General features: G+C 43.7%; 2 protein-coding genes across 2 annotated transcripts; both read left to right on the top strand.

Annotated features, from left to right (window-relative positions):
* The first annotated feature begins 357 nt into the window (after positions 1 to 357).
* On the top strand, positions 358 to 14,908 carry cdc34a (cell division cycle 34 homolog a). The gene is made up of 5 exons (XM_083970387.1): positions 358 to 870; positions 9,819 to 9,905; positions 10,171 to 10,268; positions 11,464 to 11,598; positions 11,735 to 14,908. The coding sequence occupies exons 1-5, from the start codon at positions 688 to 690 to the stop codon at positions 11,955 to 11,957; spliced, it is 726 nt and encodes a 241-aa protein (XP_083826513.1). The 5' UTR covers positions 358 to 687; the 3' UTR covers positions 11,958 to 14,908.
* A 7,634-nt stretch (positions 14,909 to 22,542) lies between these two features.
* On the top strand, positions 22,543 to 23,799 carry LOC310984513 (C2 calcium-dependent domain-containing protein 4C; the record flags this gene model as incomplete). Its single annotated transcript, XM_083969733.1, has 1 exon — positions 22,543 to 23,799. The coding sequence occupies one exon, from the start codon at positions 22,543 to 22,545 to the stop codon at positions 23,797 to 23,799; it is 1,257 nt and encodes a 418-aa protein (XP_083825859.1).
* Between the last annotated feature and the right edge of the window lie 337 nt (positions 23,800 to 24,136).

Here is a 24,136-nt window from a genome sequence, read left to right as displayed (position 1 = left end):
TACGAAATGGGCCGTAAAAGGCCATTAGCACGCTGGCTAAGCAATAAAAAAAATACTTAGCACTTAAAACATGTCGGCTCTTCACAGATTTTGAGAACAGGTATATAATATTGACTGTTAGCATTTGGGCCTAGCTAAAAACCCAGTACCAATAGGTGCCAAAGTATCGGTTCATTCAAAACAAGACTGACTATAATAAAATGTACTTTAATAATTTGGGACGTATATAATTATGAAATTCAAAAATAAACAGACCGAAGTTCTTCGCTGTTGAACAAAATGGATAAAAATTTCGAAAGCTAAAGCCGGAAGTCGAGGAGATGTGTCAGCGTGTGGCTTGATAACAGTGGGGTTCAGATGGTTGTTAACAGAGGCAGGCTACGAGGAATTGTTCACAACAACAGAGGAAAGCGCACCAGCTCTGACCAAATAAAGCACAGACGCGATTTTTTTTATAGCTCCTGTCTCGGAACCACACCAACGGAAACTAACGTTCACGCGTTCGACGGACGCGTGTGACGGACGGGGCTTCGTTCGTTGTTTTCACTGAAAAGCCCAATTGTTTGTACCGAGCTAGCTTTGTCCTCCTTCTTCGTAGTCACAGCTCTGGTGGTGGTGGTAGTGGTGGTGTGTGCGCGTGTGTGTGCGTGTGTGTTGCTGTTATATTTACACAAATCGTTGTGGAATATGGCTCAGCATGGACATCATGTAGCCAGTTCCCAAAAAGCACTAATGCTGGAGATGAAAAGTCTTCAAGATGAGCCGGTCGAAGGCTTCAAAATAACTTTGGTGGACGAGTCGGACATGTACAACTGGGAAGTAGCGATATTCGGACCCCCAAACACTCACTACGAGGGTGGTTATTTTAAGGTGAGTAGCTAATGTTAGCTAGCAGTCGATCTATTGTTCTTCAGCTGCTTGATTTAGCCTACATTTAAGTAATTTCCTGATGGAGGACAGCCCGACGGTTACCCTCAGCCTTTAGGTAACCGTCTTCACCAACGTCAGGTAACAGTTAATAACGTTAACTTGGCTAAACCCTGACAGTTGTTCCCTTTTACTGTGATAAAACACTCTCCCCTTCTTTGTTCAACTTTACATCAACTCCACTCAATCAACATTATTAGACTGGAGTGAAGCGGCCCACTGGAAACTAAAACTTTTTTGGCTGCGCGATTTTTTTTGTTTCAAATAAATAAAACACTAGTTAACCGAGGTCCTTATGGTGGCGGTCAGCGCATGTTCACGTTTAACATGTTAACATGAAACAAAAGGTTTGTTGGCACAACCGTCTTAAGCTTTAATTAACGTTGCTTTGATTAGAAAACCTTATCTAATAACTAATCCCGACAATGCCTTTGTGGGGGTTTTATAGTACAAATCACCAGCAGTCATCAGGTTTGACCCAAGCATTTTGTTTGTGTATGAAAAGCGTTGAATTGCTTTTTGAAGTGGAGCCGTCCATCGTGTGAAACTTAGACAAAACTCATCTGTCATTTAATTTGTTTTCTGACAAACTTCCTCCCTTGAGAGTGAAGGATGTGTTGGTTTCACACATCTTGTTCCCCTTTGAGAGCTTTTGTGCAATTGGGGCACATAACATAAGACAGAAGACTGTTTATTTATCTCTCACATGGGAGACTTGGTTGTTATAGTAGATTTGTAGCATACAAAGTAGAAAAATATGCTAAATATGAAACAAACATACTATAACGATATAAAAAAAAAACAAAGGGAGAGAGATATATTTTGGACGGTAACAGTTATGTGCCAAATTATTTCAAGAGTTCAAGCCTCTGTTTGGAACAACAGCTTTACTTTTTTTTCACATATCACCCATGGCTGTGACCCTTGACCTGTTAACTACTGGCTGTTCATACTGTTTTTGCCTCAAAGGTTGAAGCCACAGAAACAGACACACTTCAAGTCCCACTGTGAGCTACACACACCTACATTGTAAATACCGAGAAGCCTTTGGGTTTGTTAGCACAGAGACTGTTGTTAATTGGTCTCAAACCCAAATGACTGTGTGAAAATCATATATTGCAAAACACTGAGAGGATTGTTTTTCACCCAAATTTCAAGTCCTATACTATTGTGGGTATTCCCCTAGTAATCCATTTTGATTTATTGGTTTGTCTTGCAATGTCAACAACACACCTGGTAGATCTGCTTCAGGCTTGCCCTACATAGTTAATTTATTGTACATAACAAAAAAGATAATGGGCTCTTATTAAGGCGGTATAATAGTCCTGCCTTTGGAAAACAAGAAAATATAGGTCACAGCCTTAAAACAACACTTAAATTATTGCAAAATAACATATTCTAAGGCTTTTTGTCATTGCTTCATAATGCTGTGTCCCACATTAGTTGTCTCCTCACTATACTAAATTGTAAATGTATCAGTAATGTCTGCCACTGTGTTCAGACTATCCGGCGTATTGTATCACTAAAGCCATTCAGTGTTTTTATGAGTCCAGTTCTTGAGGAGCCTCTTCACTTTGCCTCTGGTCTTTTTCAAGCCTTTGAGCACAGGCAGAGGGCCCCGACAAGGCTACCGTAGACGGTGCTCAGTGTATCCGTGTGGGTGCTGTGTACAGGATTCCTTTGTCGGCCAGGAATGCACAGCCTGGCTGTGAAATCCACCGCATGGTTGTGACTCATTGTTCTGTGCTGGGTTTCCATCCAACCAGTTTGCCATATTCTGACAAAAAGGAAAAGAAAACAAAAAAAATCATTAGAAACTGGGCAGGTAATGACGTCATATGAAACCTGGCTGAGTCAGGTATTTATTTCACATGGGTGTTGCTCTGATAGACGCACACCATGACGAATAGCTACATCACAACTGCAGGAACACTGCCGATTGAGACGTGTTGAAATGTCAATTAGTCGGCATTAGATAACTGTCCTGGATACACAAGCAAACACTACATTACATTATTGTGACATATTGACCATTGACCCAAAGGTCTCGCAGTGGGCCCCGATGCTGCTGACACTCACTGGGTCTCTGGGACATTTTCAAGCTTAAGATCCTTAGTGTGTATTACATTCTGCCTTGTCATGTGAGGTAAGCCTCCAGGGTCTGAGGGCCAGTTGGTCCCATAGCCAGCCACAGTTCTGGGTCACATATGAAATACGCAAACTACCCCAGAATTAATTGAAAGGGTTTGTGGACATTGACTGTGTTGTTACTGTACGAGTTAAGTTTGACTGTCCAAATGATACAGTGACTGAGATTAATCTTTACTTTAGTCTAATGCAATGTTAATCTGGGCCTTTAATACAAAAACCTTGAAATGGGGACACCATTAGATTTTTTTTTTTATCCAACTCCACCAGAAGATTAATGGGAGGTTGTCTAGTTTCATGGTTTGCTTTAACTCTATGCTGATTGTGTCATATAATCATGACAGAAAATGGCCGCTGTAGTTTTTTATGTTTTAATCTACAGTAGCTCAACATTTTTTTCCAAGTAGATATTTGTTTCATGAGTGTTTGACTCTCTATCTGTCTCTCCGCTCTTTTCTTTAATCTTCTTTGCACATTTTCTTGGCCCCAGGAACATTTTAAGATGTTGTTATTTTAAGAATTTATTTAAACAACACACTCACACTCCTGTTAAGATCACAACCACAACGGCTCACGCTCATGTATTCAAGACTTATTGTGGTTGGTTGTTGATGTTTTTTTAACATTTGGGTCTTGTCTACATCCTTACTGGCTGCAGAGCTTCTTATTTGTGATATGGATGCACTTTCTGGTCTAGGAATTTGCAGTCTCACAATTAATGGTTCTTGCAGTTTGTTCCAGTATCCACATTGGATTAGTGGAATTGCAGTGGAAGAGTATTGGTGAATCACAGCAGTTCTTCTGCTTACTATAATGTTTGTGAAATGTTGGTAGGACCACAGTTGAAATCAAACTCTTCAAGTCCAAAGTAATCACTGAGCCTAGACAGTGTAACTGCAACAACAAGCTTTACCTTGCATGGTGTGAAGTACAGAAGCATATCTCCATTAGCTGGTTTGAAGCTTTCATTTACTTATTTGTGCCCTTTACTTTGTCAAGCAGCAGTTTAATATGTACACAAGTCAAGGACACTGACCTATAAAAACCTACAAATTTAATTTTTGCTGGCACTAATTAGATAATTAACTTTCTTGTTTTTGTTTAAACTTTAAGTTTTCAGCATTGGTTGTTTCTATAAATACTTTATATTCTTGCTACTACCATGGTTTATTAACATAAGCATAAAACCCACCACATTTTCTATGGTTCTGCGTGCTCCATTTTCAACAGCTTATTGGGTTAATAAAACAACAAGGACTTTGTTGTGTTTAACAGAGACTTTTTCTGGTGGCGACATACAGCAGAAATCGTGCTCTGTGGGTGGTGACACAAATCTGAACCACACTGCTGTGGAGGTGCCTGTGAAATTGGATGGATGACCATGTTTGAAGTGTTGCTGTGTCAGCACTCGGTATAGCTTTAGTTAATAATTTTTTGTCGCATGTAACTCTGACCTACACGTAGTGAAACAAAACCTCCCGTAGCGCAGTCAAGTGGTGTAATCGAGTGACGGACCACTTCATAGCAAAATGTGAAAGTGGGAGGTGTTGCCCTTCAGTTTTTTGGCCTGGGCCTCTCTTTCTTTTTTAGCCTCTTGACAGACCGGAGTTGTGCCGAGCAGCTGACTCTGTGTTTGCGCTTTGCTTTCCTTCCTCCTCGGATGCATGCTGCATGATTTGCACAGACTTCTGTTAGCCGTGTGCAGTAGCAGAGGAGGGGAGGGTACGAGGCAAGAGGACCCAACTGGGCCGCAGAGGGCTTGGCTGGGCCGGGCCGGGCCTGGCTGAGCTGTTGGGAGTCATGTTTCCCCCCCCCTCTGGCTGTGTCACAGAGAAACGAGAGCAGGGTAGAGGAGGGAAAAAAGAAGAGGGAATACAGAAACGGGCAGATCAAGAGCAAGGCAGAGGCCTTCCTTGCAGTGGTGCCCCTTTGAAAGGAGAGCCTGCTGTGAGCAGAGGTAAGAGCGAGGCCCCAGAAGACGGTTATAACCCCTGAAGCCCTGGCCATGTGGTCTTCTCTCTTCCTGTATGGGCCCCCTCCTCCAGTGTTGTAATCGCACCTTTTCAAACCTATAGCTACAAATACTTGTTTTAATTTTCCACGTGTTACAGTCACAGAGGAATCAGTTTGTAACACAAACCCGGCTTTTGATCCCTTTCTTTAATGAGATTGGAGGGGGGGCTCTGTCGGGTTCAAACATGATAATCTCTGAGACTTGAATTTGTGTTTGTGCACGCCACGGAATTTGCTCTAAACAAGGACCTTTTTTTTTTCCTTGTCATTTGAGTGTGTGTGTGTGTGTGTGTGAAAGGGAGGGGAGAGGAGAAGGTCTGTGGAGAAGGTCGATGAGGTGCACAGGGAGAACAGAATGATATTTTCTTGTCTGTTCAGGGTCTTTGGATTGACCTGGTTTACTTCGTCTTGCTGTCATTTTCCACAGGGTGGGCCACGTTCATTCTCATTCCCATTATCGTTTCAAGGCAACTTTTCTTTTTAGGTCACAATCCAAGAGAGAGTTTAGTAGAAAGAGCAAATGGATCTAGTATTCTGTATTCTGAGTAACGAGCCCCTCGTTTGTCTTTTTTCTTCTTTTTTTTTTTGCGTGCATGGCAGGAAATTGACTGCACTTCATGTCTGCTGCTCAACTGAGCTCTTCAGAGTGAAATCACCTTCTGACCGTGGATGCTGTCAAGTCTGTGCCCCATCCAATTATGAGGCATGACAGGCAAGCCAGCGGTGGCATGTTGCAACAAATATACCATAGGCTAGGTGTGGCTAGCACTTTGTTACAGGCAGAGATCTCTGTTGAGCTGCTGTGTGTGTGATGCAAAGTCACATTTTTGATACCCGCTACTGTTCAGTTCCTGAAAGCGTTGTGCAGAATACGCTAAGATTTAACCAGAACTCACAGAGAGAGACTGATCGGGGGGGGGGGGGGTTGTCCTCCTAAGACCATACTGCACTATCCCCTTTCTCCATCCTCCTCTTCCTCACTGTTCTTCACTTCCGTCTGCTCGGTGCTGATGAGAGAGGAGACAAGCTGCTCGCTGCTGCAGAGCAAATGAGCCAACCAAGCAGCCTGTCTGTGTTTAGGCCAGCTCTGTCACTCTTCTCTGAAACCATCCATCCATCCTTCCATCCTCCTCTCCTCCCTCTATCCTTCCTTCCACTAAGGCGTAAGTGTCAGCTTGCTGTTGGGTGTGCAGGTCAAAACTTAAAACACCCCAGTCTTCGCCTCAGTTAAGTTTTTCACCACATTATTAGGCTGCATGGTTCAGGTGGCCCAATTATGATTCTTTCCTCTCAAGTGGCACAGATCAGATGTAACATGAACATGTAAACAGGACAAATATGCATGGAATCGGATATTGTCAGATCAGATTCAGGCCCCGTTATATGAGGAAATAAATTGGATCATACAAATCGGATATCTGCCAATATGTCTGCAGTCTAAACAGACGGATCAGATCTTTCCTGGCAATGCGTGTCATATGTCGTCAATGATAATATTAATTCCCGTGCCCACATGTTTTGCTGAACCTCTGTAGCTCAGGATTGACAGGTGGGGCTGACCTGGACTACTATGGTCACTGTCACAGGAATTATTACAGTGTTACATTTTCGTGGTGTCTGCGCATCTGTTTTTTTTTCCCCTCACTAGTTCTTACTTTCACGTACAGTAACATTCATTTCTATTCGGACCGAGGACAAGCGAGGGAGAAAAACGCGCAAGAAAAACCAGATTTCACGTTTTCCTACCGGCAGAAACTGAAACGAGCCGATTGGAAATCAAGGGAGAAAAAACAAACAACCTACACAAATTTGTCCAAATTTGTCCCGTCCTCACTATGTTAGTAACAGAGGATCGGACAGTGGCACAACTGTCACCGTCAGTGTCAGCTGCTCATCTCACAACAGCTCCGCTCCACGCAGGTACTTCACTAACTTCATTTTGTAAGGACAGACTAGATGTTCACTTGATTGGATATAAACTCTGAGCACCAGACTCACCTTCGTTTAAAATTATAATGGAATTATGTGACCTAACAAATCTCCCATCTTTATTTCCTCTGAACATGTAAATAGACAGTCAATAAAATCAGATATAGGCAACAAATCGGAATCAGGGATCGCAGCCTTTGTGTTTCGTGGTCTCACTCTCAACCCAATGTTAAAACACACCCATGGCCTCCAAAATATTGAGACAAATTAAATTTGTTCCCTTCTTCACCAACCCCACTTATAATTTCATAGTACGGTTTGTGGTATTGTGTCACCAGGAAAGCCTCCTGATAAGCTGCATTACTTCCTTACAGGGATCAATGCTCATGCAATCCCCACCTTCCTGCTTTACTTGCATTCAGACCTGCAGCATCACAAAGAATGAAGCTATTTCATGGGAAGCGTTGATGCAGAGATCTCCCAGCTACAGGCTGCAGCGAATGGCTTTAAATTCAAATATACTGTTCCTATATAATGAATGGCTGTGGGCGTGTATCATGAGATGGGGAGGCTCTGGTTTACTTTCCACTGTTGGAATCGAGTGTAGGTTTTCCTCCATGTCTGATCGCCTTTTTGTTTCCAAGATAGCTCAGAGAGTTTTGGAAGAAAGTACGTAGACACACAACTCCTTGCCAAAGGATGAGTGATTTTGATTTTTGGTGGAGTGTTTTTTTTGTTGTTTAGTTTTTTGTTTTTTCAGATTCGAAGCTGCTGGAGAGCTTTTGATTCACACTCTGTCTTCCAGGTATTCTTTCCAAGTAAACAGACAAACATAAACCAATTTGCCCCCTTAAGTTTTAGCCCTGCCAAATGCCCTCAAGTTCCTTTTTTTTGTACTATTTCCATTCCCATTTGAATTCGACCAAATGGTTTCTGAAAGTAACACAGAATGGATAGTGATGGAAGCCACTGTGGCGTATTTAAAACATCACTGGCCGATGCTGTAGCTGTCAGCTCGTTCTTATTGGGGTCAACAGAAAACAGGCCTGGCATTGTAGATCATAACAGACGTTTGACAGTCAGTTGGACGTGATGCGAAGAGTGCCTTTTCCCCAAATGCACAAAGCTAGGACTTTCTTCGGGGGCCACAGTTCTCAGCCAGTGGACAGATAAGATCTTGATGTTTTATATTGTTTGTGAAGACAAAACCGAGCTCTTGCACTGTTGAAGCACACACACCCCCCCCCCTCCGGCTGGCTGCTATGTGTTGCACTCCTGCCAGCCTGTAATGTGTACAATGTTGGCTTGAACCCTGCACTCTGAAGGGCTGCCAGTTTTTTGGCAGGGTCAGTCATACCCTGGGATTTTGTTTTGTTTTGTTTTGCCCCCCTGCACACACACACACACACACACACTCTCTCTCAAGGCTGAGTCAGAGTTTCCTTCCCAGTCTGTTTTTTTTATGGAGTCAGGACCAGGTTTATTCTGTTAGTTGCAAATCAGGATCAAGACATAGACATAGACAAGACAAACGCTGATCTTGCACTGTAGATGGGGGGGGGGGGGGCATCCTGACACACACTTTAAAGACCACTGAGCTTTAAATACAGCGCTGACAGACGGATCACATGTAGCGTTTTGGCCTGAGCATTAATATACAGCAGTAAATGTTCCTGCTCCATACAGCCTGGCTTAAATGCCACAATGCAGTCTAAGAGGGCTTATATCATTATATAGAGCAAAACCCCCCTTATTCCAAGAGGAATCCCCCCCCACCACCCCACCCCACTACCACTCTACCACGTCCCTGTTCCCATGCAGCCGGTACCCCCCCCCCCCTGCCCCCCGACCCCATATCCCACTCAATGGTTCACTGTGGCGAGGACCAGCTGACCATGCCGAATCAGCAAGTGTGAGCTTGTGTGTGTGTGTGTGTGTGGTGGAGGGGAGGTGGGTCAACAGAAGGTTTCATGCTGTGAGTGACATGCGTGTGTGTAATCAGTGGAGTTGGGGTCCTCTCTACACATAGTAGGATTTATATATTGCGTGTGTGTTGTGGGCGTGGTTTCGACGTGAGGACCTAGCTATAATGGCTGAACAGAACACGGGTGTGTGTGAGCAGCGGATTGTCTTGGGTTGCGATGACAGCTGGAGAGAGGACAAACCCCCCACAATAATGTCTTTTAAAAAAACAGCAACCCCACCCCACCCACTGGTGCATCTTTAAGCTCCATGCACACAGCAGCTGAAGCCACTGCAAACCTCTCTCCCTCTCCCTCTCCCTCTCTCTCTTCCATATTACATTACACTGTCATTAGCTCCTCCACACTCAGCCACTTCAGGAGGGTTTGCCCTGAGTCTACAGCTGCTATTTATAGATTTCTTTAAGTCACTATTGAAGCTGATCGGCACAATCATCAATATGTTAACTTAGCCGCTGCTTGTTGACAGACACCAGGGCTGTACAGCATACATCTGAATGAAGAAAAGCCCCAAGAGTGAAGCCCCTCTCTCTCCAGTCTCCACAGCAGCTGCTTCTGTGTGTGTGTCTGTGTTTCTCATCTGCAGCATTGTACACACTTTAATTCAGTTGTCCCTGGGAGGCTGTGTCCAACAATTATACACAACTGTGAAAAGGAATATTTTGAGTAGGTCTCTGCTGGTCTCTTTGGTTGAGGAGCTTCTCCCCAAGTGTTAACAGTTTAGAGGGAAGTAGTCATGACTTGTCTGTTGGCAAGGCAGAAGCCTAGATGCACCGCTCTCCTCTCACATTGCTATTATGTGTCTTCTTTCACCCTCAGGCTCGGATCAAGTTTCCTGTGGACTACCCGTACTCTCCACCTGCTTTCCGCTTCCTCACCAAAATGTGGCACCCCAACATTTATGAGGTAACTTTGACCGGTGTAAATGTCGGTTACGTCTTGCTATAGCGCCGCATAGGCTTTGATAATATAACGGTGCATTTCGTCTTTAGACTAAAAATAGGAGAAACACTACATCCTTTTGATTTTTTCTTTCTTTTCTTTTTTTGTAAGCACTAATTAAATGATAAGGCGTGTTCGCAAAACTGTAGAACATTTTCATCTTGAATCTATGTAGCAGTAATCAAACTGGTGCCTCAGCTTTTTGGTGTTTGTTCTCTTGCGTCCCTAGAACGGGGATGTGTGTATTTCTATCCTGCACCCACCAGTGGACGACCCACAGAGCGGCGAGCTGCCGTCCGAGAGGTGGAATCCCACACAGAACGTCAGGTATACACAAGATGTTGCCCCGTGTCTCGTCCTACACTCACAACCAGATCAACAGAACAACTGCCTCCTTAAATGCCAGCATTTGAATTATCTGTCAATCTGTTATCTAAATCTTTTTGTCCTCCTGGCTCTGAGCTCCACAACATGAGTTTGAAATACACTGGAATGCATCAAAGAAGTGTGTGTGTGTGTGTGTGTGTATAGGAGGTTTAACCCCTTTATTATAGTTTGAACTTACAGGTTTTTTAAACCATAAGTTTCTAGATTGTTTCCTACATTCCTGATTCACCTGGAACCACCTTGTTATGGTATGACGGTCAAGGCGGCTAGATCTGCCGAGTTATGTTACTGTGCACTAATAAAGTGCGTGCGTAGCGGATGTGCACTGTGGTTGTTAAAGTGCCGCTGTTATTGTTCCGAGCTGACTAATCTGTCAAGTTACACACGAAATTTCCAGCTTAGTTTGATCAGGAACTCACAAGAGTCACAGTCAAGTTCTGACTCGTGCTCATGGGGCGGTTCATGAAGGTAAACGGTTCGAGATCTTTCCTCGACTGCCAACCATCTTGCTGCAGTGTAAATGCAGCAAACTTACAAACATGATGTATAATTCATACCCCTTTATTTCTACCAGACACACATTCGTTCAACCCCTGCAGCTTCCACATTCCCTCTCTCTCTCTTTCACTAGCTTCTCCTTTTATGCTTTAGGTTTTTGCACAAACTCTCTCAGCTGAATAGAGGTGTGTGTGTGTGTACCACAATAACGGGTCCTTTTGTAGCCCCCAAGCTGGTGATCCAAAAACAACAGCAACCAAAAACAACATTGAGTGAACTGGTGGATAAATCACCAGCGTGGACACAGTTTTAGGAACTTGCGAGCTTTTTTTTTTACTCCCCCTATATAGTGATCGATGGCTTTGCCAGATCAACTAGGTCGACTAGTAGATTCATCCTTATGACAGAGCTGTGTGTTGGGCAGCAGCTCAAATCAACAGATGACAGGAGAGACAAATGGAGGTTTAGCAGGCTGCTTGTCTGTCGCCCCTCTCTGTCTCTTTGTTCCATCTCTGTGGGCGTCTTTGTCCTACACTCTCGTCTTACCTCCGTCTTTGCCCCCCCCCCTCCCTCCCACCCTGTATTGCTTTCCTCTTCCTCTTCTATTTTAATTCCCCCCTGTTTTGTCTCCTCTCAGGACCATTCTGCTCAGCGTGATCTCCCTGCTGAACGAGCCCAACACCTTCTCCCCGGCCAATGTGGACGCGTCCGTCATGTACCGCAAATGGAGGGACAGCAAGGGCAAGGACAGAGAGTACATCGATATCATCAGGTACCTAGAGGACACACGACACTCTTCCCCCCACTTCAGAGTTTTGACAGTTCAGGATGTACGAGTAGCACAATCAATAAGAGTCTGCCTGACCTTGTTTGACCTCCTTTTTTATTTCTTCTTTCTCCTCTCGCAGGAAGCAAGTGCTGGCTACCAAAGCCGACGCGGAACGGGACGGCGTCAAGGTCCCCATCACGTTGGACGAGTACTGCGTCCGCACCCAGGTCCCACCCACAGACGACGGCTCCAACCTCCTATACGACGACTACTACGACGACGAGGAGCTGGAGGACGACGACGAGGACGACAACGAGGACTGTTGTTATGACGAGGACGACTCGGGCACGGAGGATTCCTGACCTCGCCGCCCCAATGACGTCACTCCGCCCCCCACTTTCCTTCCCACCCTTCACCAGTCCCACCCCCACCCCCCTCAAAAAAAAAAAATCCACTCCCCACTCATACACACACCTCCCTCTTCTGTCATGGACTGAACTTTTAATTCCCTGCCCCCCACCCCCCACCCCTTCTTCTTCTTCCTCCCTCAACCCCTCATCATCCTCACTTAGCACAGGCCTCCCTGTCCACTTCCTGTCACTTGTGCAGTCACTGTATGCACACTAAAACCTGAAGCATCGAAGAAAAGAAAGCTACAGAGTTGTTTTTGTTGGTTTCTCACGTTTTCTTTTATCCTTCTATCTTTTTTCTTCTTTTTTTTTTGGAATAGAGGTTTACACACATGATACACACAGGGTAGGAGAACTTCTAGCAACAGTACTTCCTCATCTGCTTCTGCTTGTCTGCACTGGTACCTGGTTTAAATTCCCACAGAAGTGTTTTTAGCTCCAACACCAATTTCTTCCTCTGGCTTTGAGAGGAACAAAGCCAATTTATGTTTTTTGGTTGTTTTTTTTTTCTTTCTCTAATAACTTTGGCCAAGGAATGGTCGCGCCTTTTATTAACATCATCAGCAGCAGGGAGGAATGTAACGTCACAGGTCAGATCAGAGTAAAACACGCAGAGAGCATTTACAAAGGAAGCTCATTTAGAAAAATTATACATTGTGTGTGTGTGTGTGTGTGTGTGTCTGTGTGTGCGCGTGCTTGCGTGTGTGCGCCTCTGAGCCATGTGTGTGTGACCTCCAGTTACCAGGCTGTTTTTTTTTGAAGCCCTGCCATGCTTCACCTCTGACATTTCTGGAGCCCCAGGGCTTGTGCTGCTCCGTACAGGGAAGCTGCTCACACTCCCTTGTGCCTTCCCCTCGCTTCGTGATACCACAGATCTGAACGACTCGTGGGACAGACCGCTCAAAGCTCAAAAAAGAAAAACCCCCGAGCAGCCAGACAAACAAACAAAATGTGGCAGCGGGAGATATTCAGACTCACAAGGTCTCAGGTGGAGGGGGATGAGGAGGAGGAGGGGGTTATAACTGTACAAACAGCTCCCTCCTGATGGAACAGGTTATTAATAGCAGCACCTGTCAGATTTTTCCCGGGCTGCGAGTGAGAAAGGTAAAGATCCAGCAGCTGAGCGAGAGAGCGGAATGTAAATCAGGATCCCACAGACCAGACGTCCTCTACCGACTGCCACGCAGCCTTCATCACACAAGCACGTGCTACTAGTGGCCTGGATGCGTTAAAACAGCTAGCTGAGCCTGCTGCTGCTCATGAAATCCAATGTACTGTATTTAAAAAAAAAAAAAAAAAAAAAAAACCTATGCAGTCAGTGCTTGATCTCACTTATTATGCAGTGCTTTAAACGTGGCAGTGAAGCTGAGCCTTTCAACAGTCTGACCTGATCTTCAGCTTTGAGTTTGTTTTTTTTTACAAGCCAGCTACACACCTGTCCTAAACCTTTGGACTGACTGTGTCCCTGGTTACAGATGGACAATGTGTAGTTGTGTCTGTTTTATCAGTGGTTTGTTTATCTAAACCAGAGTAGCACAAGTTCTCCAAGAGCAGAAGAAACAAGAGCGAGATTGTACAACAGCCTCCACAGAGCACATCCCCCTAGTGGGCGCTGCGTGTACAAGCAAGTGTTTTTTCCTTTTCTATTTTTTTTCCTCTTGCTCTGAAATGTTCCACTGAGCCTCAGCCATCTTGACTCACCTGAATCAAGGACCCAGGTAGCAGTGTGAGTGAGTCAGAAGAATAAAAAATGGCCTGATGGGGTTTTGTGTTCAGTCTGTATTTTTTTTTTTTTTTTTTTTTTTTTGAACTGCCAGGAGTACTCTGTTGCACACACTCAAAAATGACAACATTACCACCATCCAGCAGTATTTCCAGTGAATCTCTCAACATCGCTGTAACCATGTTTCCGTGTGTATGTATGTATGTATGTGTGTGTGCGAGCGCGTGTGCGTTTGAATATTCACCGATCGTTCATAAGATGTGCTGAAATGTCATGGAGAAGAAGTGCAGAAAATGCAAAGGCATTGTGTGTGTGTGTGTGTGTAGGTGGGGTGGGGGGGGGTAAGGTTGATCTTTGAGCATGAACAGGAGAATGTGGTTCTTCACTAGCATGCTGTTAATGACGTGTTTGTGGTTTTAGATCTGCTATAAGGGTCAGGATTGTGTCCAGAGACAAAGGTTCTCAATTTTATCTAAAACTATTGCATTGGGAATGGGCTGAGGGTCGTCCATTTATTTTTGGGCTTTTTTTGACTGTTTTTGATGTAATCTTTTTTTTTTTCTTTTTTTTTTTTCTTTTTTAATTTCCAAATTGTGGTGTGAGCTGCAATGTTTTCTGTCTGATATGTATTAAGTGCTAAGAATATTGATCTGATTGTTAAAAAAAAACAGGACTGTCCACGGACAAGTTATCAAATGTACCAAGTGATTTACATGAAATCAAAACAGAAAAGTAACCTCGAACCAAACTTACAAAGCGCACCATATATTAATTCTGTCCAGCCTTTCTCAGCCCTGAATGCTCACAAATAATTTATCAATACTCAACAATTGACTGATGTCCGTTACACCGCCTATGAATGATCCCCCCCCCCCCTCAGTTTCAATGTTTTTAGGGTGAATGGGATTTTCTTTTTTCTTTTTTTGGTCAAACCACTGTTATTTTTACTTCCCCACCCCTAAGTTCTCCGAGCTCTGATTGGTGGCAGCATCACTGAGGGAAAAAAAAACCCAGCAGTTAAATACAGAAAACAACCTCAGGTAAAAATAAAAAGAAACAACCAACAAACAAACAAATCCTTTTCCAGCTGAGTGAACCTGACCCCGGGGAGTCTCACTTTTTGGCTTCAAAGGACTGTTTACAATCCCTTGATATGCACATGTGGATATTTTGACGATCACTTGACGTTTTTTTTTTTTTTTTTTCTCTTGTTTATATTTTCTTTTTTTCTTATGGTTTGTAAATCTATTTAAAATCTGAAATAAAGATCTTTATTAGATATCGCCTAGATTTGATTCACTGTGGGGTTGGGTCGTTGGTGAGAAATTAAAAAGTCTCACCGGCTTTTCCCTTTTCTGTGTTCTCTTATAGACACTGAAATGGCGTGAGTGAATGAAATGAGTGAAAGTCAGAGCTAGCTCTGAGAGGTAAGACTCATGTCTCTTCTGTTCACTTTCACTTGATGGCTGAGTTAAGCTGAAAGGAAAGCGCATGATGAGATGTGTACTCAGTAGTCACCCTGCTATTCAGAGGGTGGTGGAGACTTTTAAAGGATTTTCTGAGGCTTTCTGTGTTTTATCAGTTAAAAGTATAAGAAAAGCCTTATCTAAATGTCCTTGGTTTTTATTTTTCTTGTCTCCTGTTTCCTTCCTGGTTGTTCTTCAGCTAATCTGAAGACCAAGAAACTTTGGTAAGAGATCTCCTGTGTGTTTTGTCAGCTCTGTCGTAGTCCTGCTTTGCATGATGTAAATGCCATCTCCTTTTTGGCATGCTGTCAAAAATGGCATGGGATCCTACATTTACAAACCGTCCAACTAGTGCTGAAACAATCAGTTGATCTTGTTATAAACTGAGTAGATTTGAGTTTTGTACTGACAACTAAACAGGATTGTATGAACTTGTGAATTTCACAACATCATAATAGACCAAAAGATGAGCTGCGAAATCAATCAAGAGATGAATCGATAATGAAAATAACCTGCAGTTGCTACACTTTGCTTTGCTTTGCACTGTCTATCTGTACTATGATAGTTCATGTGCTGTTCGTGGACATGCCACTGAGTTTACAAGTCAGTTGAGTTTACTCATCACCTGGAGTGTAACTCAGCCTGTGAAAACAGAACCAACAAAAAGTCTGACAGATAACTGGAAGGCTGCAGGCAGGGAGGATTTAATAAAAGACACCACACAGTGTAAAGTGTCTGCTCTGCTTCACTGCTCTGTAAATGCAGAATGCTCTGTTGCAGTGACAGCCTGAACCAGGGTTATTCAACGTTACTGGATAACAAAGCATAAATGTGATGGTGTGTCTAGAATTTGAAGTGGTACGACTGAAGTAAGTGTAATTTGTGTCTGAGTTGGACACAGCCATACATATCTTACTGATTGATCACAGTGCCAAGGAGGTTATATTACCGAGAACTTTTTAGCTACTTCTCCAGCAAGTCTTGTCAAATCAGAAACAGAAATCCTTTATCAATCCCTCACAGGAAATTGTAATGTAGCAGCGCTGCATTTGACATAATACAAATCTTAACAATAATATAACCTCCCATATTGAAAATAGAAAAAGTATACCTTGTTAATAAAAAAACAATTAATACATGTATCATTTACAGTCATATCAAAAATAAAGCATATACTTACAGCACTCAAGTATGGAATAAGGGGAAAAAAACAAATAATAAAATCAAACAAGTCATTAAGAAAAGAAAAAAAGAACAAAATGGGAACTGACAGTATGCTGCTGGTGGGGACATTTTTAAAACACTTCATCCTCTGGTGGCTGATGATGTGGAGATTCTCACACTCTGCTTCCACTTTTCTCATTTGGCTGCCTTTTCCGCCCATCTTCATTTTCACTTTTCCCATGTAAAGTTTCCTAACTAATCAGAAACAAGCATAACACACTTAAAACCTGTTGACATTAAAGTTTCAAAGAGCCTGTCAGAGTGGAACAGCTCCTGTGTCTGCTCAGCTTTACTGTAGACAGAGTTTTGATCCTGCACAACACAACAGCCAGTTTTAAGAAAGTAATGAAGTTGCTGTCGCTGTGTCTTGTCTTACAGGTTTTTTGAAGGCATGTGTATTATCCTGCAAGAAAATACAGGTGAGAGTTTGTTTTTTGTTTTTCAGCAAATGCACCAACACCAGAATGCAATAAGCTTTTCTTAGTGGAGACAAACAAGCTCATGTCATGTCGTGTTCACATTTTTGCACTAAAGTTCATCATCAACTCTGAAAAAAACCCATTTTTTCTATAGGTTTTCTCCCTGGGCTCTATTCATACTAACACATGTATAATGAACCTCATGCTTTACACCTCTAGGTGGCAGCAAGAGCTTGTCTCTGTTTACACTGGAGCTGTTTGACAGTGGTTCGTACCCTAGTGAGCACAAAGAGGAGAGATAAAAACATGTAAGCATCAAAGCTAAGTATCTGGCATAACTACATTGGTGTATTTTTGTCAACCGTTGCTCGTTAAAGTGTGTGTTTATTTAGTTTTCTCAGTTCAAACTTTGGTTATTCTGCATCAACACTACAATCTGAAGTCTGCCGTGTTTCCCTGCCTTTATCCTCCAGTCGGGGTTGTTGCCATCTTCAGTAAAAAAAAAAAAAAAACAAGAGTAATACAGGTATTATATATAGAATTTACCTTCCCACATACAAGTGCCCATAATATTCTTTCTTCCTGCTAAAGTTGAGCCTCCTTCGGCTGCCTGTTATCTGACGCTTGAAAATGACGGAAATCAATCTGCAAGACTTCACAGAGGAAGATTCACATTATCAGGTCAGGTCAACACCGACAGCAATTTTCTCCAATCAATTGTTTGTTGTTTTCTTGCATCCTTTTACCTGCCGCCCACACACACACACACACACAGGCTATAACACACACACAGATATACCACCTTTGCTACCAAGTCCATCAAATATGTCTCCTGTGAAAGGTCTGACCTTTTGCCCTGCGTGTGTCCAATCCAAATGCCAGTTCAGCAGACCAGAAAAATCAAGACACTCAAATGGTTCTGGCATTTGCACAATTGCTCCTCTCCCTCTGTGTTTTCTTTCATACTTGGCACTGCTGTGTTTTTCTTTTGTCCTGAAAGGATAACACTCTGCTTAAACTGCAGGTTATAAACCCGACTGCTGGATTAGAGCCAGATGTTACAACCCCTGATCCTCCCTCGGTGTGTTTCACACTGTGACCGTGAGTCACATGCGTCCCTGCGTCCTTCTGCTCCAGCTGGTAGTTCAGCACTGATCTCCTCTCAGACTCAAGCAAGTAGAGGCCAGCTGAGTCAGAGCCGTAGATGACCCGGGGATAGCTGCACTGGCAAAGGAAACGAACGGACTGGGTGAACTGTAACAGACCGGAGAGGTGAAGAAATGTGAGAGAGTTGGTTAATGAAGGAGGGTGGGGTGGAGGATTGATCCATATGTCAGGATATGAGATGTCTCCAAGGCAACAGAAGTTGTGTGGAAGGTGGGAGCGGGTTGGCAGGAAGAAAGAGAGATGGATGGCAACAATAAGAGGCCGTGGGGTAAAAATGGACCCTATGACGTGTTAGGCCGCTTCCCTTTTTTTTTTCTTCCTTTTTCTCTTGCTCGATCATAATGAGTGACCGTACATGCTAGGAGTCAAAGCAGACACACACACACACACACACACACACACACACACACACACACACACACACACACACACACACAGTGTAAAGGCACAATGAGCAAACCTGGAGAAGCACTAGACGTCCTGCAGAGCTTTTGTGCAGCTGCTGTTCAGACTGGCGGCCTTGTTTCTGCGTACCAGTCTCTATTCCTCCTTCCTGTCCTTCCAGGAAGCCAATTGGACGTCAACAGGGAGGATGTCACGACACTGTGGTGAATCAAGTCCTTCAGCTTGTTTTTGTTTTTGTTTTTGTGTTTTATAATTCATATTTGCCCCCCATCACTGGCTATCTGTAGGTCCATCTATCCAGATGACAGGAGAGAACAAGCAAGCAGTGAGTCAGATCTGTGCTGGTCAATGACCAAGTTCACTAATGTTTGTACTTTTGAGTTTGTGAGAACCTGTGTTCCTTTTTTTTTTTTTTTTTGGACAGAGATGTAGGGTCCAGCCCCTTAATGAGAGCAGAACAGACACATTAACCTTTTCCCAGGCTGCAGCCCATCTTTGTCTCAACACTGGAGATTCTCAGACGCTTGTGTATCGATCTCATTATTTTGTAAAGGAAGCTGTTAACAGTGCGGACCTGGGAGTTGTTCGCAGAGTGCTATGACAATCAAATGCTGCACAGGAGATATCGTTTCTGCTTTATTTTGATAAACATAACCCAATTTGTTGGATTTAGGTGTAGACTCTATATTGTTTTTCCCTTAAAAAGGGAGAAGCTGTGAACTGCAGTGTTGAATTGATTAATCAATGACTTGATAAGAGCAATAACCAGTTTTGAAACTCATCTAAAGTAACACTGTGTGACTATTTTTACCTTATGAGGTTTCAATAATTTTTAACATTTCATTTACTTGCAACAGGAAGAATGGCCCATTCATGAACACCTCACTCCCAGTTGGCCTTTTATTGCACTATATAAAATTGGTGGCCTGCCCAGGGTCAGCTCGCAAGAACACGTATCACTTTACAACAAACGTCAAACTCGCCATCTTGTTGCTGGACTCATAGGTAATTTATTTGCTGGTTATGTTTTTTCCAGCTTGTCAACAAATGCAGGTGTACCACTGTCTCTGAGTTCGCGACCTGTACTCACGACAGTGCTGTAAAAGGTAACTACACTCTGCAACTGTAGGGGGAGCCAGAAAACAAATAAACCCAATTCTACTGCTGAAGGCCTAAAGTTGTGTTACTTTTTGGTTACTGCTTTGTTTTTATTTTATTTTTCCATGAGGTTTGGTTGGGGCAAAGAAAGGAACATAACGTAAAAAAGATATTAAAGCAACAATGCTCCAAATTTGTCACTTTTCGCTGATAAAAAAACGTATTGTTTTGCTTCTCAATAAACAGCTTAACTTTAAAAATGTGTTATGTTTGATGAGCATTGTAGGTCGAGTGTCTATAGGGGGCTGAGCCGGAGCTTGACAGCAGTGGGTGAAGGTTCAAATGTGCCTCTGCAATCTATATGGTAAGTGGCTCTCTCCATTGGCTGATTACATCACAACGTGACCTCTGGGAGGACCTCAGCCTGCAAAAATGTGTAATTATCCCCACTCAGAGCTCAAATAGCTCACACAGTTTACATGCCACACTGAGGCTGTCCCCCTGAGCGTCCCTGTCACTATCAGGTCCAGCTCCACCACCGGGTGAAGAATGCCGTGTAGCAAGTCCCTCCTCCTGTGTGGATCCACATTTTTGTCATGTGTGGTGTGCATATGCGAGTAGAGACACTACAGGTGCTTCTATATACCAACAGGCACCTCTGCTAAATATCAGTGTTATACAAATGTAAAAGCCAACACTGAAGCAGGTTTATCTGGACTGACTTTATCTTTGATTGTTGAGCAAAGAGTCAAAAAAAATGTTCATGACATAAAAAAAAACTACTTTATGTTACTCATACTATTTTTTTTTTAAATAGAGGCTTGAATTAAAATAGGGATTTGATCCTACAACTCATGTACAATAATGCCCTGGTTGTTTTGCCCTGCAAGATCCCAATTAGCTGTGACAAGAAGGGCAACTCCATCTACAACAATCAGGCTCATCTTATTTTCCATCCGAGTGAGGCAGAGACAGGCAGAGCTGACACCCATTCCAGGGCTATTCACGCTAAATGTTTGTTAATCTGCTGTTTGTAAAAGCTGTTGCTGCCACTTTCACTCACTGTCACCACTTATTGATTCTCACAGTAGCTCAAATGTCTCCAAAATGTCTTCTTGTCAAGCCAATGCAGCGTTGCTCTGGTGTCTGATAAAGCATCTGTTTCCCCCCTCTCTGTTCATGAGATACATGGCACTTCATGGCAATACATGGCAATCTGGACAAACAAAGTGCTTTTTTGTCTGGCAGATCAATGAAGTCAGTGGGGCCCTTCCTATTTTAGAAAGACAAATGTATTTGTTGCCATAGCAAAGTTTCCGGGGTCGGTTGAAACCCCAAAGACAGGCAATGGCATACAGAAAAAGAAGAAGGCACTGTATAAAAAAATAAATTAAAAAAAGCTGCTGCTGTAAATTTAATATGCACACGGGTGCAGGTTCTCCATTGAGCATTGTCTGCTCACCTGCATGCGCTTCTCCTGGTCAAATTCAAATGAGCACAGTCTTATTAGATGTGATGATTTACTGACACACAGCACATGGAGGTGCAAGTGCCATGTTGTAGGCCTATAAAAAAATGTGATAATGTATTGAGTATTAATATTCTCTAATTGTCATGATGTTCAAATCCTTGGATGAAAGTTTGATTTGAGTTTAAAAACAGGACAAACATAAGTAGTGACTGTGGTGCATTTATTCTTACAACCATGTGATATGACAACACAATACTTATATCTTTGATTAAAAAAGAAAACTCAACACTAATACAAATACAAATCAAACGTAAAATATCAGATTTCCTCAGCGTGGTGCAGACTGACTGTACCACACTCACAGGGGTGAAGCCACCTGTAAGATCCCTCTTCCTCTGATATGTAACCAGTGCGTTTCTAGCTGGTTCTGCTGGGGAACACGGAAACGCACAGTTTGATCTTATTGGTCAGCCGCAGCCGTGTGCCAGGCTATAAAGCGCACGACAGGAGCTCCGGAGCTGAGATCCGTCTGAGGGCGCAGAGCTGCGTCGCGGAGCGCACGAGCTTACCCGAGGAGAAAACACCTGTTACTGAGCAAACAGACGAAGAAAGAGAAGTGTGTCGCTTTCTTACTGTAAGGTAAGTATATTATCAATGCATATCTGTAGATAAGTGCGGTGTGTTGTCTCAGGCTTTAAGGCGACGTTACATTTTAGAGGTTTTGGGGAGCGGATTGGTGCGCAAAAAGCAGGAAGCCTGCTCGCACCCGCTGGAGTCAATTTCACTTTGTAACTTTTATCCTCCATTATTTTTACTCGACGTTTTCGTGTAAAACTAAAAAATGCACTTGTTAAGAAGTTAGATTAATTACACGAGAAATATTATATTTATCAATTTAAAAGAAAACCAACAGTAAGACGTTTTTTCCTCCTGACGCTATATTCAGTGAAATAAAATGTAGTTTAAAGAATAAAATGTTGAGTTACATTAAGAGAGGTTGGAGCATTTTCAAGAACATACAATGTGGATCATTTGTAAAATAAAGAATGCAACTTCAAATTTACCCTTTTAAAATCTCTCTAAGAGCATATCCACTTTTATCTATTCCTGCACTAACTCTATTCTCTCGTCTCTACCAAACAATAAAGCCTGAAGTCTAAAAACCATTAATTATCATTTATTGTAAATGTTGTGATGCTGACTTCTTGGTATCTGGTACATTTTATATAAATTAGTCAGTTTAACCACTTGATGCTGCTGAGACCTGTCCCTTCCTCTTTCTTAACATGTAGTGAGCCGCGTAAATTCACCACAGTTCTTTAAAGAACATCCGTTGTGTCTGTAGTGCCTCTTGTTTATTCAGTGTTGATCCTTTAGACACGCAAGGTTTAATCATAGGCTGTTTGCTGCTCAGAGCTGCAACACTAACACACAGGTGTTATTTTTATCCTCCCTGTTCCCTCCTCTGATCATTTACGTCTCCACCTCTTTTGTTTCATTAACTGCAGAGTCACCTGACTGCACTCAGTCCACGCACCCACACCTCCCACTGACTGGTGGGACCATGTGGGTTCTGGATAAGATCCGTGGGTCGGTGGAGACCGGTGTGCTGCGACAGGGGGAAAACGGAGACAAAAAAGGTGTCACTCCAGCCTACAGCAACGTCCTCACCCCTGACAAGATCCCAGACTTTTTCATTCCTCCAAAGCTGGTCAGTTGCCCCCCAGAGCCTGAGACTTCTAATGTGAAGCCCAAAGAGGGGCTGCAGCCATCCACGTCGGAGCAAACCATCGGCTGTGGGAAGAAGATCAGCAGCCCAAGAAGTCCACGTCTGGTGGCCAAGATCGCAGGAGACACTAAGAACTTACTGAGAGCAGCAAACCGCCACATCATACAGATAGAGAGCGCTGACGACGTCGTGGCTGGAGACACGAATGCAGACCCCCAGTCACAGACGGCCATGTCCCTGCCTTATGTTCCCAAGACTCAGACATCTTACGGCTTTGCAACGTTGAAGGAAAGCCCCCACACTCGCCGGAAAGAGTCACTGTTCCACTGTGAACTTACCAGTCCCATCACCTCCCCAAACACCCAGAGGAAGACCCCAGGAAAGAGCGAGGGAGGGAACCATCTGAATCCAGCCGACTTCAGCTCCTCTCACATGAACCCGTATCGATACTTCAGCGGTGGGGAAAGTGACACATGCTCCTCGGCCGAGTCCTCCCCCTTCAGCTCTCCGCTGCTCTCCCGCTCGGCGTCTCTGCTCAAGATCTTCACCCATGAGACACAGGCCAAAGTGGTGAAAGCCAAGCGAACGTTCGCCCGCCACAGCTCCCTCTCCACCGACGAGTGCAGCTCGGCCGAGCCCAGCCCCAACATCCAGCGCCGGCTCCACGTCCCCTCCTTCCACGGCGGCGCTGGGGCATCTGACCACGGCCTCCAGAGAGAGCACACCATCAACCTGCACAAAGGCGGCACGGTGAGGATCAGCGCCAACTACGACTCCGGCACCTCGCGCCTGCTGATCCGTGTCCTGGCGGCGGAGAGTCTTTACGACAAGCACTTTGACATCAAGAGCATCAACTGCTGCGTGTCGGTCTACCTGAACCCGGGCAAGCTGCAGAAGCAAAGGAGCAACATCATCAAGAACAGCCGCAATCCGGTCTTCAACGAGGACTTCTTCTTCGACTCAATAAGCTCTGTTCAGGTGAAGAACCTCTCGGTGAAGTTCAAGGTGGTGAATAAAGGCACCAGCCTCAAGAGGGACACGCTGCTGGGAGAGCGAGAGGTGCCACTCACAAAGCTGCTCTCAGGGCTTTAAAGCCTCACGACCTGGAGGTCAAAGGAGGCAAAAAACCAAGGATACTGATAAATCTTTAAATTAGATGTTTGCACTGGGTTCTGTACAACCTGCTCTTTTTTTTTTAATTAAATTCAGTGAACGTAACAACGAAATGGGAGGGAAATTGAAGCATTTTTAGAAAGTAGATTCTAGAAAGAAGAGTGACTTGCTGGATTAATGGTGGTTCAGGTTTTTTCTGGTTCCTTCTCCCTGTTTATTAAACCAAGCTGGACTCAACGGCAACAGATGAATTTCAAAGATCAAAGTTGTTTTTTTTCTCTGGACATGTGTCAACTTCCTTAGTCCGGTCTGGTTC

Source organism: Trachurus trachurus (genome assembly GCF_905171665.1).
Source record: "Trachurus trachurus genome assembly, chromosome: 4".
Classification (NCBI taxonomy): Eukaryota; Metazoa; Chordata; class Actinopteri; order Carangiformes; family Carangidae; genus Trachurus; species Trachurus trachurus.
Note: the sequence above shows the minus strand (reverse complement) of the source record. Positions and strands in the feature narration are given on the sequence as shown.

What these genes read in the sequence shown, in the direction of transcription:
- cdc34a (XM_083970387.1), top strand. Translation starts at nt 688, where the DNA reads ATGGCTCAGCATGGACATCATGTAGCCAGTTCCCAAAAAGCACTAATG. An exon ending in AATCCCACACAGAACGTCAG is followed by an intron (nt 10,269 to 11,463) that starts GTATACACAAGA and finishes GTCTCCTCTCAG; the next exon opens with GACCATTCTGCTCAGCGTGA. An exon ending in GAGTACATCGATATCATCAG is followed by an intron (nt 11,599 to 11,734) that starts GTACCTAGAGGA and finishes CTCCTCTCGCAG; the next exon opens with GAAGCAAGTGCTGGCTACCA.